Below are 13,906 nucleotides of genomic sequence, written 5' to 3'. Positions count from 1 at the left end.
GGTTTCGTCATTGCACCATCGTGGAAACCACTTACCCATCGAGAACACAAGACTGTTTCCGGGTGGTGCAGAAACTCGATCAACCCCGTACACAAATTACCTCATGGCTGGACATGGTAGAATAGCGATACATTGGCCCAGTTAAACAGCTTAGGTATTTTCTCCAGCAGTGTTTTTATATTTCAGTGTGTTCAGTCTACCGTTGTTGGGTCACCAGCCAAATCCGTCTGATCTGAGTCGTCCTAATTTAAATATTCAGTCCAAGCTCCAGATTTTCGCCAATCATTTCGCACATATTTTCCACAAGCATTCGACCACGTCAATTGGTCGCACTCAAATTACGGTAACTTCAATCGCCAAGAAGTCGACCTTCCATAATATGGAAGATTTCGCGACAACAAACGTTCTCCCCTGTAGCAACCGTTCCTTGTGGAAAACTGTAAGAAAACCGCAGAAAACTTCCCTGTTCGCAACGGAAGATGCATCGAAAGCGCAGTGACTCTGATAGCATAGTTACAGCAAGGTTCACGAAGAGACTGAACCTTGAAGCGGTGCACCTCTATATCCTATTGAGCTATAGTGGGAAATGTGCATTTGACATACATAAGCCTATTTTTGGTTTTCAGTGAGTTTGTAACTGATGCGACCCATCGATCTACAGCTGCTCTTCGAATCTTCGCGTCATTTCCGTCTTACCTTACTTTCGTCTCCCTTTTGTAGGTCAGCCTAATGTTTGCATATCGTTGTTGTTTGACTGCTATCGGCTGGCTTTACAGGCCGGACAGAAGGGACGCAAACGGTTCAATTTTGGTCTGTCATCTTGTTACCGGTTGCTGCGGCAAATTTTGACGTGCCACGATATACAGGTACTGTGCTTCAGCAAACTAATCCCGCCGTTTGATATAGCTGACTCCATTGTGGATGCATTTTGGTAAATATTTTGTTCCACTTACTACAAAGTTGTGAACCTCGATATTCAAATCCAGTGGCCCGTTTTCTGGGCTCTCCACTGCTCTCTACCCTGTCCGAACCTCACAAATCTTTTTCCACTGTGCGCAATCCAGCAACATGACTTAAAGCAGCATTTTTGGGTGGAAACTTCTTGGCTGAGGTACTGTTAGAATGTATCGGGATCGGAGTGTCACTTTTCGAAATTGCCGGAATGTCACCTCACTATCGTCCATTGTCAGACTGCACCATAATCCCCAGTTACTAGTTTTCACAAAGCATAGTTATCTCTGTCGTTGGCTGAATGTGTACCTTATTGTCGCTTTATCACAAATCATAGAGATTGTGACATTCCTGAACCCATCGTACACGGTGATGTTTTCAATGCAGTCAAAGCTGCTAGGCTCAACTATGTATTTGGAAGTCACTTAAGTTCTGTAGACAGTGTCCTTCAGAAACATTTCTCGTCTTGAGGATCGCATTTTTGATTTTACAAAAGTAACACCATAACATTGGATGTGGTCCTCTTTATGAGACGCGATTTCGGCCTGGGATGACCTGAAAAATCCTGAACCGTTCTCATCGCTCACACCCCATCACAAATTTGATAGCCTTCGAACTCCAGATGTTTTGGTGGGAAATTTGACAATTATAACTGCGGGTACCGACAATCCATTCATATCAGTTGTACTATACTTAACGCAAACTCTGCCAGCCATTTCACGTACATTTCCAATTAGTCAGTTTTCTAAAGTTCGAGGTGAAGCATTGAAACAAACGGTTTGTTTCAGTTATGTGTCCAACGTTTGAAGGCTACCTGCATATAGTGCTAGGTTTAACCAAAGCAGTTACGTCTGACAATCCTGCTCCAACTATTGCTGTTAGCGTGTTGTAGCGGGATTAATCTATTTTGGACCAAGATTAATTTGTAACCGAACTCCAAAAAACGATACAGCTGATTCGTTGAATTTCGGCGGGATAAAATCGCTTTCGTCCCCATAACGCTCCATATGGATAAACAGATTCTTTGATGTTCATACAAAATTATGACCGTAATATGTATGAATTGCAAGGAAGAAATATGGGAGGTTAGGATGCACTTTCTGCAAACTCCCATTTCGGAAGTAATCAACTCGCTGATCAGTTTTCCATGCCTGGAGTGATAATTTTTTTCACACTTCACATCCCGTATTGAATCTGTGACCGTGTTGGCAGCTCTTGCAAAGCCATCTATATTACCTTGACGATTTGCCACTCTGTAAGTTGCTCTTCGCCATCCGGACATTTCTGTATTATCGAATCATCAGCCACCTTATCATTTAGCTTGAGTTTTATATTAAAAACTAGTCCGTTACTGTTCGAAAAGGATTTGTAAGTCTCCATGGCGGTACTTGTAGGGCAGTGCCAACGGTACGAGACGCTGTGTGACTGCAGGAGGTTCATATCGAATCATTCTAATGCGTGTATTTAGAGGAACTTTATAAAAGAATAGTTCTTGACACACTGCTGCGATAGGGTTCATTCAACCTGGAAGAAATCCTTGCTACCTCAGGATATGCCCAACTCGCTAGGTGGATGCGTTGGAGTAACAAACGCAAGCGTACCAAAGCTTCAATGGACTTTCACCGTCATTCGCTTCTCTTTTCCTTTTTGTATCTATGCATAAATGTTTTGCTTTGGTTCCCTTGCTAACAGGCTCGGGTAGATGCATTGGAATTTCTTCGCACTGCTATCCAAGGATGCAAGGATTCCAACGAACTGATGCAACTCGTGGATATTTTCTTCAGTTTCTTGCGAGTCAACTTGTGGGAGCCGCAGCGATCCGTTCGCCAGCAGATCAGCTACGTGATCTACGTGGTGCGTGTACTGTACCAAGGTCTTGATCATTTCCAGGTTGTCCTACTTTGATAGCGTTTTTGGATATATATGTATACAATGACCTGAATTCAATATTCTGTGTAGAATGATTATAACATGTTCAAAGCTGCTGTTTTCGACTATTAACCCTTTAATTCTGCACTTACTTTTAGCATCGATGCTAAGTGTTTCTCTTGTACCGCCATCAGTGACTGAAATCTGAGCTTGCTAGTTCAAATGCGAAAAGAATTCATTCGGAAAGTGCAGTTGTGTGTGGTGGTGTGTGTCTAGCGGCGCTTTACACGGTGGTGTTGAATAATGTCCTTTTCTTAAGAACCTGAGCTAACAGATTCAAGATGCATTGTTGGACTTTGTGTGGTTGAGCGCTGAAATTATCACACCCAGTCTGCATAAATGAATGACAGCATGTGGGAATATTCATAAATTTCATAAAGTTTTCCCGGACATACATCACAACACCTGGTGTTCGGCCCTGAACCAACATTCAATAAACCTTAGTGGGAAAAAATGCATATCGCACCAGAATCTGTCAGTGTTTTGGGGTTCGAAATTTCCTTATGCTGAACTTTCCTGTCCCAATTACCACAAAGGTTACTACTTATCCCTAGAAAAGTACTCTGTCGCTATAATATGTACCAGCTATCTGTACTTCCGGGTTGGTGCATTCCGCAGAAAATAGTAGTAAATAACGATTGTCCTTCAGCTATAACACCCTTTCGGTGCTTAGCGGCCATGCCACCAGAAGGAGGCATCAGGGCTGAGATACTGTCAGACAGACAGAAGCAGTTGAGATGCTTGGGTTGGGTTCGAACCACGCACTTCCCGGTCTCGCACCTTAACCACTGGGATTTCCCTAGTTACACTGCAGACATCTCTGTCCAAAGTTGTGTTCAGTTTCAGCTCAGGACTCGTTAGATTCAAACCACCGATAAGTATCAGCATTACCACCACTATGCGGTTTATGTTACATGTACGGCGAGCTCTTTGCAATCCCCTCTCCCAAAGCCTCACACCTGTACTTAAATTCGTCTGCTATCGCCTGTATAGCTCTACAGACTTCAGAAATGATTCCCCATCACCGTAGTCCACAGATCAGGAAATCAGGTGTTGCCTTATTTTTTATTTCCAAGCGTCCTCTGCTGAAACTCTCTACCATAGTCCTTATCTTTGTTTGCGCAGGTGGCTAAGGGTTTGCTTGGAGGTTTTTCAAAAGCGAAGGCAAAGAATACTTTGGATTCAACGGAACCCCTCAGCACATTCGAACCCAGGGTGAGTGCTGAATGATTACGTTGTTTAGACTGGCCGAATGAAATACGGTTTAGTTTTTGTGCTACCTCCTGTTCCTGTATTCTGGAAATTAGTTTCAGGTTGGAGACCATCTGTACCCCTGTGTGTGTATCACCTGCAGCTTCAACGGTTGTTCATTAAAGTGTGCTTGGACATTATAATAATAAATGCTCAGCTGATGATGAGCATAATGCAATTCAGAAGGCGTATGTGCACTAATAGAGATATTTAGTGTGGTTGCGACACGTATAAAAATGAATACAATGCGAAATGGGAGCAAGTCAATAAAGGAACTTATCGTATGTGAGAGTTCCTTGATGAAAGTCCGGACGGTGGGAACGTGTTTTCTCCACAGTTTGGCTGTTACACGTATTCCATGATTGTCTCTCGCTCGTGCTTGGACTTTATGGTACTGTGATCGCTCGCACTGATGTTGTTTTTTCGAATAGCGATCACACGGGAAATAGGTCAACTGCCACCTTATCAACTAACAACGTCTGACAGTACCTGTCTTACAGACTTTAGAAGTTTCTTTAAGAAAAAATGGAGGGGGACATGAATATCGCAGGATCCCTGTAGCTCACTTAAGTGCAATCATTTAATAGTAGACCTAGGACGAATTGCATCGTTGAATAATTAGTTTTTTTCAACGAACGTGGACGTAGTTCATATATTCGGATCCCTGTAGCTCACTTAAGTGCAATCATTTAATAGTAGACCTAGGACGAACTGCATCGTTGAATAATTAGTTTTTTTCAACGAACGTTGACGTAGTTCATATATTCCAGGTATTACCAATAATATAAATTCTGTTAGTTGTCGGTAGTTTCTCTGTGGTCTGTAGAGAAATGCCAACGTCTCATTGTCCTGTTTAGATCAAATACGTTGTTAACCAAAAAATGGTGGTTTGTATTTCCAGACATTTGTACTTTTGAACGCACATGTTCCTACGCTGAAACAACCCGGTTTTTGGCCTACCAGTATGCAACAGATTTTCTTAAAACTACATGGCCGATGTGGTATGAGAGTGATAATAGTTGTGAATGTCATGGTTGTACGAAGGCTGGGATACTGCCAGGGCGCCTACACCTAGACAGGAGGACGATTAAAGTCCCCAACCAAAGCCTTTGGCTCAAAAGCCTAACCGCAAGACAGCGGTGTTTGGCGGGAAATGCAAGTGCATTACCATTTCTACGGAACAACTCGCCACATGTCCCAACCCCCAACCTGGAAGGCCAGGAGACTGTGTTCGTCAGACCTCTAACCATTGACCAACCTGGTATGAGAGACTCTGAGTGTCGCGGGGACGCTGAGGTTCGCAAACCGTCACTCCACGGTAAGGTCCAGTCGCTTCATGAACGCCGAAAAGTGACAGGTGGATGGATTTCCTTTATTTAATCTGCGTAACCAAAACTGCAGAAATTGTTCTAGGAAAACAGACTAACCATATAGACTCATAAACTGATCTGCGAATTCAGTTCGTGTCGGCCTAAGGCTAAGCTGAAATTCTCCTGAATCTCGTTTTTTACTATATTCTTCGATCGGCCGGCTCATGTCTCATTTTGCACGATATTCGAGTTATCGAATTTAAATTTCGATACTGCTCACAATGTCGGTGCAGACTGGTTAGCCAACTGCTGTTTAAGTACCAGGTGACCATATTGTGATACATGATGAACGTGTACGTGCATGGATCACATTTTCACGTCTTCAGCTATTGGGCCGATGGCATATGAACAGAGGACCCGGATGTCATAAACGGGCAGTTCATCTAGGACTCAGTTGTTTATCCCGTTAACGCTAACTTAATTAACAAATCACAGTATTTCTCCATTGCGCACATTTTGGTGTTAAATTGGAACATAAGGTTGATACAGACGCCTACATGACGAGCCCCAGGAAAAGTGAAGAGTTTTCAGTAACCTGATGGGTAATTTTTTCCATTAAGACGCACACTTTTATTGGTTTTGTCTTCCAACGTAGTCTCCCACTGCCTGATCGGTTTTCCTCACCACAGTTACTCAACGAGGTTGGCCTTGAGGGTGAGAGTATATGACTCGCGCTTTAAAATATCTCCGGATCACCTTTTGTTTTAACGTCATTGTTAATGAAGTCAGGTGGACGCCGTAGGATCTCAGAGATTCTAGTTTTCAGAGCTCAAGCTCTGTCGAGTAGGCTGACAAAATTATCATTTTGGAACGATATATATATATATATATATATATATATATATATAATGTCTCCGGAAGCCATTTGTGAGTGAAACCTTCAAGATCGAAATGGAATGACCATCTTGGGTAAAGAAGAAGGCCTCGACTGTTGGGCCGAATACTTCGAACAACAGTTATCATGGCTAAGTTCTTTAGTGAATGCTCCAGACTTCGACTTTGTGTCGCTTTGCGGCTTTCAAATGGCTTTCCTCGGTTGTTTCTCAGTCTTGTGAGAAACACGCGCCCAAGCAGTCGACGGGTGAGCATTCGGGAATACGTCCCAACCAGCTAAGCCACATATTTTGGAGACGATTGTATTTGGAGTTTCGCGGAGTCTACCTGTCTCGAAGACCCGCTGGTAGACTTCGTTGTTGCGCTTACGATGCTCGATATAACCTATGCGATACTCGGATGCACTGACGATCATAGACAAATAGGCAGTGAATTTTTTAAAATGTCTGATCAACAGGTCGGTGCTGTAGACTTGAACCAACTGCATGTAACTATTAGTTATGCGCCCTTCAAACAAAGGCTGACATCATGATAACGTCATCGATGAAGTGGTTCGCTTCTTCTCCGAATACATAGACCACTGTTGAGTGCATTTTATCTCAGATTTGTTACTGACGGTGGTCAATAACTTTGGGTTGAGGGTTAGATGGAAAAGAAGTAAGCCTAGATCCATATCGTTTGGCCATTTCGCCTGTAAGCTGAGAAGGGTGTTATCAAAGTTAACTTTCCAGCATGGTCATAGATGGAGGATGAAGCACGGCTTTCGAAAGGCGATTGCCCATTTCACCTAGAACTTTTGGGCTTTGCAATAGAGAGTTTTGCTTCAACATGCGCAGTTTGGGGTGGGCGTATCTGGCAGCCTGTGCAAATCTCCATTGGCAGAGTGAAAACCGATATCAGCACAAGAATCTGAGGTATTTCCTCGCCGGCTCATTTCACCTTTTGGGTTTGTCATTGCGTTTTCGGCGTGGACAGTACAGGTCCTGTTTTGCCTTTGCGAGAGGAGCCTATGTGAGCGGAGGCTCCTAGGCATGCTCCACTATTTTGCCGCTGATATTGCCGAATTGTAACTAATGTAAGCTTGCTTTTTGCGATACCAGCATCTGGCGATGCAGCAGATGCTTCTTTCGAGTATCACATTTAACAATACAAACTGCGGTAGATCGTCCGTTCTCCACTGATACCAAATGATGCTCTATCGAAGAGAGTGTTGTTTTTCTGAAATATTTTAGTTGTGGCTTGACATCCTAATGTAGGGGAGGACACCAATATACTGGGTAGCGTTGGAACGGTTCACAATTAAGACTGAGACCTGAATAAGCGTACATGCTAATAACTATTACTTTTCATCCAGATTGTTTGGATGTTTGGTTTGTAAGGAGGCGAGAGCGAAAGACCATCTGAAGTGGCCAACGAACATTGCTTGTCTTTTCGAAGACGGATAATTTTAATTTCGAATGTTTCGTAGGCTAGCCTTGAATATTTACCTGTGTCATCCTCACATTGGGACTTGCTCCTGTTGAAGTGATTCACTGGTGTTGTTGCTCATGGTGATGAAGAATAGTTTGTTGATAAAGATGCTGGTTGCAGGGACTTCATGGTTCAGTCATTGCTTACGGCCAAGATGAGAGAGTTAGTACAGCAAAACCCGTCTACGATTGCTGACAGAATCCGCAGAAACTACTCGTTGCCGTAGAAGTTGATTTCCATATTTATCCAGTGACTTTTGCCCTCTTTCGTTCATTTCAAAGGAGTACCAGTGCAGCTCTGCGAGCGCAACTCTTCCTGTTAAGGTCAAAAAGAGGTCTTGAAAATGTGGACCAAAATTGCTTACCAGACGCGGTTGGTTCCACCGCAAAATCATATCTATACGCACAACGTCAGATTTCACTGATGAAGGTACACTCGGGTGCACCACGGAGAGTGTTTAGATTATGTTACCCTTTTGGGGATCTCTTTCAGACGAAGCAACATCAGCCATGAAGTCTTGATGTTTGAGTGGGTAGTTTGCTATGTATTTCAACCCTCCGCTTGAATCCTCTCAATGAGCTTAGACTAGAACCTTCTCATCAGGCTGAAACAACTCATTTTTTCAATCACATTTATCTTGACTTAGCTGATTGTTTCTCCCTCCCGACCAATCTCGTAACCTAGTCACTTGGTCTGCCTTCTCATCAGTTTTTCAATAAGATTCACCTTGACTTAGCTGATTGTTTCTCCTTCCTCTCGATCAACCTCGTAATCTAGTCACGGCCTGACGAAGCTTTTGTGTCAAAAGCGAAACGTTGCCCAGCAATAAATCTACCGACTAATACCAAGCTTCTCGGAAAACTCAGTTTTTCAGTTGAACTAGTTGTTAGCTCGTGCTTCCTACTTTATCGGCTGTTGCAGTGAGCTAGAGCGTCAGTCATACCTGATGAAGTTTTTTCATCATTTTAGCACCGGCTTCTCCCACTGGCTGCTCTTCTGCTTCAAGGACTATACCCCGGTGTGCCCGCAGCTAGAATGTCACTCAGCCTGAGTGGGCTATATAACTTGGCAATAGCGCTCGACGAATCTGCTGGTGAGAATCATAAAGGTTTGTCTCTCGCGTTTGTTTACCTACCAACTTCCGAGTCGGACTTTGGTCGGTTGCCTGTATATTTCAAATGTCCACCACCTTGCGCAAATTTCACGAGACTAATGAGAAATATGATGACAAAATATATTGGATTTTGCGCTAGCTTATCAGCCGTCCATAAGCAGTTAATTTCATGGTTAGGGAAAGATAACTTGTGGACAAACGAACACGCTCGTGGAAATCAACTGATTACAACGATTACAGGTCACTCCTGAGACCATATTTTACTTGGACGGGAATGTAGACATTAATCATGAAATGAAGGGAGTGTTAATCGCGAGCTCAATTGATTTTAATCTTTATAATGCAGCAACTTTTGAAGTTTAGCTGCGGTCCAGTCTAGATTGACCTGTGAAACTTTACATGCGTTTGGTGATTCCCTCCATTTATCGAATGGTGGACATCTAAGAATTAAAAGAGGTCCTCCACGTCATATTCATCCATGAATTTAACACCATCATAACATTGGTGATTTAGGTATTTCAACATTTTCTATGCAATAAAGCATTGACAATATCTCCTCGGATGGCCGTGAAGCTTTTGCAAGCCAATTGCAAAGATCTGCGAGCTAACCACCTGACCTGATGGCGCTGAACACAACTACATCGTCGTTCTGCCAGAGCCCCCTGATGCAGAAATACCTATTTCATTTGCAGGCACATTTTCCCTGTTGACTGAAACATAAGTTAGTACACGTTTAAGAACAATTCAACCTGAGGCGTGAGGTCTTGACGAGAGCCAAAGTTACAGCTGACTTGTCGAATTTAAATTATCTCAAGGTCCTCAGGTTTCATCGTAGAGGATAACTTGGGATGCATTTCCTCTCAACCGCGAGATCACTACAGTAGCAAATGTGGCTTCTCGTTCATGTGCTTCCAATGAGGGATTTAGGCCTTTACAAAAATTCATAATAAAGCCTTGCTATGAGTATCGTAGTTACCTTGTCATTAAGCTCTACGTGATTGGTGGAGAAATGCAGTCTACGGGGAGATAAGTTCTGTGATTCAGCTATCATTGGAACAAAAGTGAAAAAAGACAGTCCAGTAATTGATTCACAAAGCCACCGATCGGTAAGATGGGTTATGAACTTCGAACGAACGAAACATAAACCTTAATTGTTCGTCTTAAAGCTGGACAGGACCAAACCCAAATTCCACGCTTGAAGGGCTAGTAGACAGATCTGTTTACCTGGGCAACTGTATCGGTCCCCGTGGGCTAGCTGAAGGTGATATTTCCAACCGAATCCGGATGGCCAGAGCAGTCTTTGTCATACACCTCACCTATGGTATAGTCCATCTCCTAAGGATTGGGTTTACAATACCGCGGTGCGCTCTACATTGTCATAGTGGTCAGAAATCTAACCTATGCGTGCTGAGGATGTCAAACGTTTTTAAGTGTTTGGAGCAGTGCCTGAGACTGGTGGTAACCTTGGATCAGTAGCACTGAGGTACATCGAATGGATTTCGGACAAACTAACTTACCCACGATAGATCAGCTGAACATATTCCATAGGTTGCGCTGGCTTGGTCACGTGTTTCATAGGCCAGTCAAACAAATTCTTCGGATAGCCCCTTTCACACAACCAATTAGAGAGTGGAAACGAACCAGGGGTCAAGCAATGACTTGACAGGGAAGTGTGAAAGCCATTACCAGCAAACCCAATTGCCCTGGTCACTGCCGGTTTTCAGAATGGCAACCCCCAGACAGGATACATTAGTGTTTAGGGAGGCGGACAGACATAACCTAGTCGCGTGCGCAGTGGCTTCCGTGCATCCAAGCTTGGTAACTTCATTGCTTGCCCTCTTGACCTCCCTAATGGAAAGCCTACTATCACTTCTGGATTCACGCGTTAGTTAAACCGCCTGCTCCTATCTTCCAATATCATCAACCAACAAAACTGTGGCAACAATTACCACTGTACGATACACACGCATGACGATGATGATGACAATGTCCATCTGAGATGACACAATAGAAAGCGTTGTTTGAAAGGCATCCGTTTTGTATACCGTGTGCTAGTCTCTCAGGAAACGAATCTCTTCTCTCTTAGCTTTGCTGGTGAACGCACACTGTTGCATCTGCCGCTTTTTGCCTACACTATTCTCACTGTTAGGCTGCACTTACGGTCTTGGTTTCCTTTAATCCACTACGCAACCTCTGGTTCGAAACTAACCACAAACTCATACTTGTTTTTGAACTAGTCACTCCCCTTTCCTTTGCATTATTTTCCCCTGGAAAATACCGTTTCCCCTCCCACCCTTTCCCATGTTGTTCACTATCTTATCTGTTAAAATTAGGGGTATCAAACTTTTCAAATTCTTTAATCGCCAGCAGATAATACTTACTGGATAACGTCTAGTTCTATCTCTTTTGTTGCACCCTGGCCTATGGATCTACAGCCAACGATTATACCCTCGGATTATTCGGTCGAGCAGCCCGGTTGTCACTTGACATTGGATTTTCCGATTCGAAAGACGATTCCTGCGATTTCACACTTGATTCCGCTGGTATCAAGCAGTTTTCCAGTCGCCTTTTCGTTGGGCTTTGCAGTCCATACGAGGGTGACCGGGAGTACGCACTGCAGATCTACCTTAGGACCGGGAGTACGCACTGCAGATCTACCTTTCCACGGGTCTGGCAAGTAAAATGGTATGTCATATTTTTTTAGATCCTTTTTTGTCATAGACTCACTTTTTAGTCTGCATTTGGTTATCCGTCTTGTAGGATTCTTCCATGTTTTGTTCGACTACGTTCAATGACTGAAGGCTTTGTGCCGTGATCACAGGATGCAAATTGCTTCTCTTGATACCTATTTTTAACCCTTTCCCAACTGCCATTGTTCGAACGAGTCCCCTCCATGGGTATGCATCAAAATATGTCCTCATACGGTGAACAGCCTACAGCTCTAGCGATGTTCCCATTTCTGGGCCGTTGACGAGTTTTTCTCCACGAGATTTCACCTTTTTAGGGAACGGGTTACCCGAGAGTTTATGTGGGTTTCATGTTCTCCTCACATTGCGTGGAAGGAGATGCCGCTGCCAAACGATTTGAAGTTAAGAAACAAAAAGCAAAAGTGTCGCCTCCCTATGGGTTGACGTGCGACTAGAAACAACTGGGCTAAAAACATGCGTGTATAAAAATGTGGGTTTCAGAGAGACTACTGTTGTGGAGGAGCTAGTTCCGTTTGCTGGCTCCATGTGTACTTCCCCACAGATAAACAAATTCGTTTTTTAATTGCATTTATTTCGGGCTTCTTATCCGTGATACTGAAACAGGGAGATGGAGTGGACAAATATGGAAAACAAGCTTCTCGTCTAAAGTCATTTCAAAGGCTGTTACAGGCTCGTCGTTCAGCTGTAACACCCTTCCGGGGCCTAGCTGCCATGCTACTCGAAGGAACCACGAGGGCTGGGATACTGTCAGGTTGCCCTAACCTACACAGGGGAAGTCGAGAGGCAGAGGTCGGGTTTCGAACAACGGACCTTCCCGTCAGTAACTTCACGCTCTAACCACCTGAGCCACCTCGCTGTTACAGACCCACCTCACTGTTAAGTGTAGACAACATTTTTTCGGACTTTGATATCTACATGGTTATTAAAGGCGCATCTGAAAAGTTGTGACAGCGGTATCGTCCAGTTTGGTGTAGTTAATCAGTGAATTCCACTCTTATCGTTCATGAAAGGTTTCATTTTTGTAACGTCTTCTACTTGTAGGCACCGGGGTTGATATCCCGGCTTTGGCGCGAATCACTCACTGTGTTCGCCACGAGTGCACGTCCTGATATTAGTCCTTTGGCGTGGCAGTGCATTCGCCTGGCAATCAATGCTGTCCCGAAGTCACCTGTTGACGAAGATACCTCTACTCTGGAGAATTCACAGGATGATCCGTTATTGCAGTTAGATTTAAGCACTCCTCCACGAGAACGTCTACTTCTGGCAGTCACTTGTTTGTTGAATTCTATCGAAACACAGCTCCATTCAGCCGAGACAGTCCCAGTTGAAGGACTGCTTGCTGTGGCGGCTAGCAAACCGTTTTATGCAATGCTGAGCGCTGTTCGCTCTATTCTCAGCAACTCTACCGCCGACGTCACGCAATCCTGTGAGGAAAGCAATCAGAGCAAGGTTGTCCCAGTTCGCAAGATGGGAAAGCATCGTATTGACCGTGTGGACGTTTCTGTCGATGCAGAGTAAGTGTAGTTCTCATCGTTATAATCTGGGACGCTTTTGGCAGTCTAGCTCATCCTCGAGTATGCCTACGCCCTACTGGTTTTGAGGCCGTTAATTGTCCCACAATACCCGTGTCTCTCTTTCGTGACAACCCCTTCTTGTTGAGGAATGATGCACAATGTTAGAGTTTTTCGTGGGGAAGGTCATGTCCTGGGCACGTAACTGTATTCTGTTTCTCAGGTCTGTGAGGTCTGCCTTTAATTGTTCACTGTTGATACTCATCCACCATCATCCTTGCTTGGTTCGGTTTCGCCTCAAGGGGTTTTCTGGTACTGTTAAATTCAAAATCGGTCGAGCCACAGATGATATCTCGGAGTTACCTGGACTTCTGAACCCCTCGATCAGACCTGCTCCACTTAGTTTTCCTAACTGAAACTTGTTTGAACCCATAATACATTCAAGAACCAGAATTTCGGTGGCGGTCACTCTGGAGTAAAAAAAACCCTCGTTTAGTAGCCTTGATGCTGCAAGTGCACATTTCGGTCTTATGTAGTCTACTAGGCGGACGGACCCAGCAGCTCGGCTGATCTGAAGTTGGAAGCCAAACTTAATTAAAGCGTATGGAAATTTTGAAATGTCGGGCGATCTGTTTTGACAATCAAGGCAGGTAAGGTAATCTCCTTGCGGTTCGGCTGACCTCTCCAGGTATTTTACATATTTAACCTTTTGAGCGGGTTGATTGATTGATTGTAGTGCATTGTTGATCAGAAATTCAAAACGTCGCC

At 43.9% G+C, this 13,906-nt stretch overlaps 1 protein-coding gene across 1 annotated transcript in view; it reads left to right on the top strand.

Annotated features, from left to right (window-relative positions):
• The window catches only part of T265_15456 (hypothetical protein), a gene marked incomplete at both ends in the record, with an annotated part of 43,562 nt that overhangs the window by 4,663 nt on the left and 24,993 nt on the right, over nucleotides 1-13,906 (top strand). Inside the window, 7 exons of the mRNA XM_009178193.1 lie at nucleotides 721-866; nucleotides 2,644-2,841; nucleotides 3,985-4,095; nucleotides 8,775-8,913; nucleotides 11,355-11,604; nucleotides 12,743-13,141; nucleotides 13,186-13,201. Coding sequence (XP_009176457.1) covers nucleotides 721-866; nucleotides 2,644-2,841; nucleotides 3,985-4,095; nucleotides 8,775-8,913; nucleotides 11,355-11,604; nucleotides 12,743-13,141; nucleotides 13,186-13,201 — 1,259 coding nt within the window. The remainder of the gene's footprint in view (nucleotides 1-720; nucleotides 867-2,643; nucleotides 2,842-3,984; nucleotides 4,096-8,774; nucleotides 8,914-11,354; nucleotides 11,605-12,742; nucleotides 13,142-13,185; nucleotides 13,202-13,906) is intronic.

Source organism: Opisthorchis viverrini, assembly GCF_000715545.1.
Source record: "Opisthorchis viverrini unplaced genomic scaffold opera_v5_525, whole genome shotgun sequence".
Taxonomy (NCBI): domain Eukaryota; kingdom Metazoa; phylum Platyhelminthes; class Trematoda; order Opisthorchiida; family Opisthorchiidae; genus Opisthorchis; species Opisthorchis viverrini.
The sequence above is the reverse complement of the archived record's forward strand: the minus strand, read 5'-3'. Positions and strand labels throughout refer to the sequence as shown.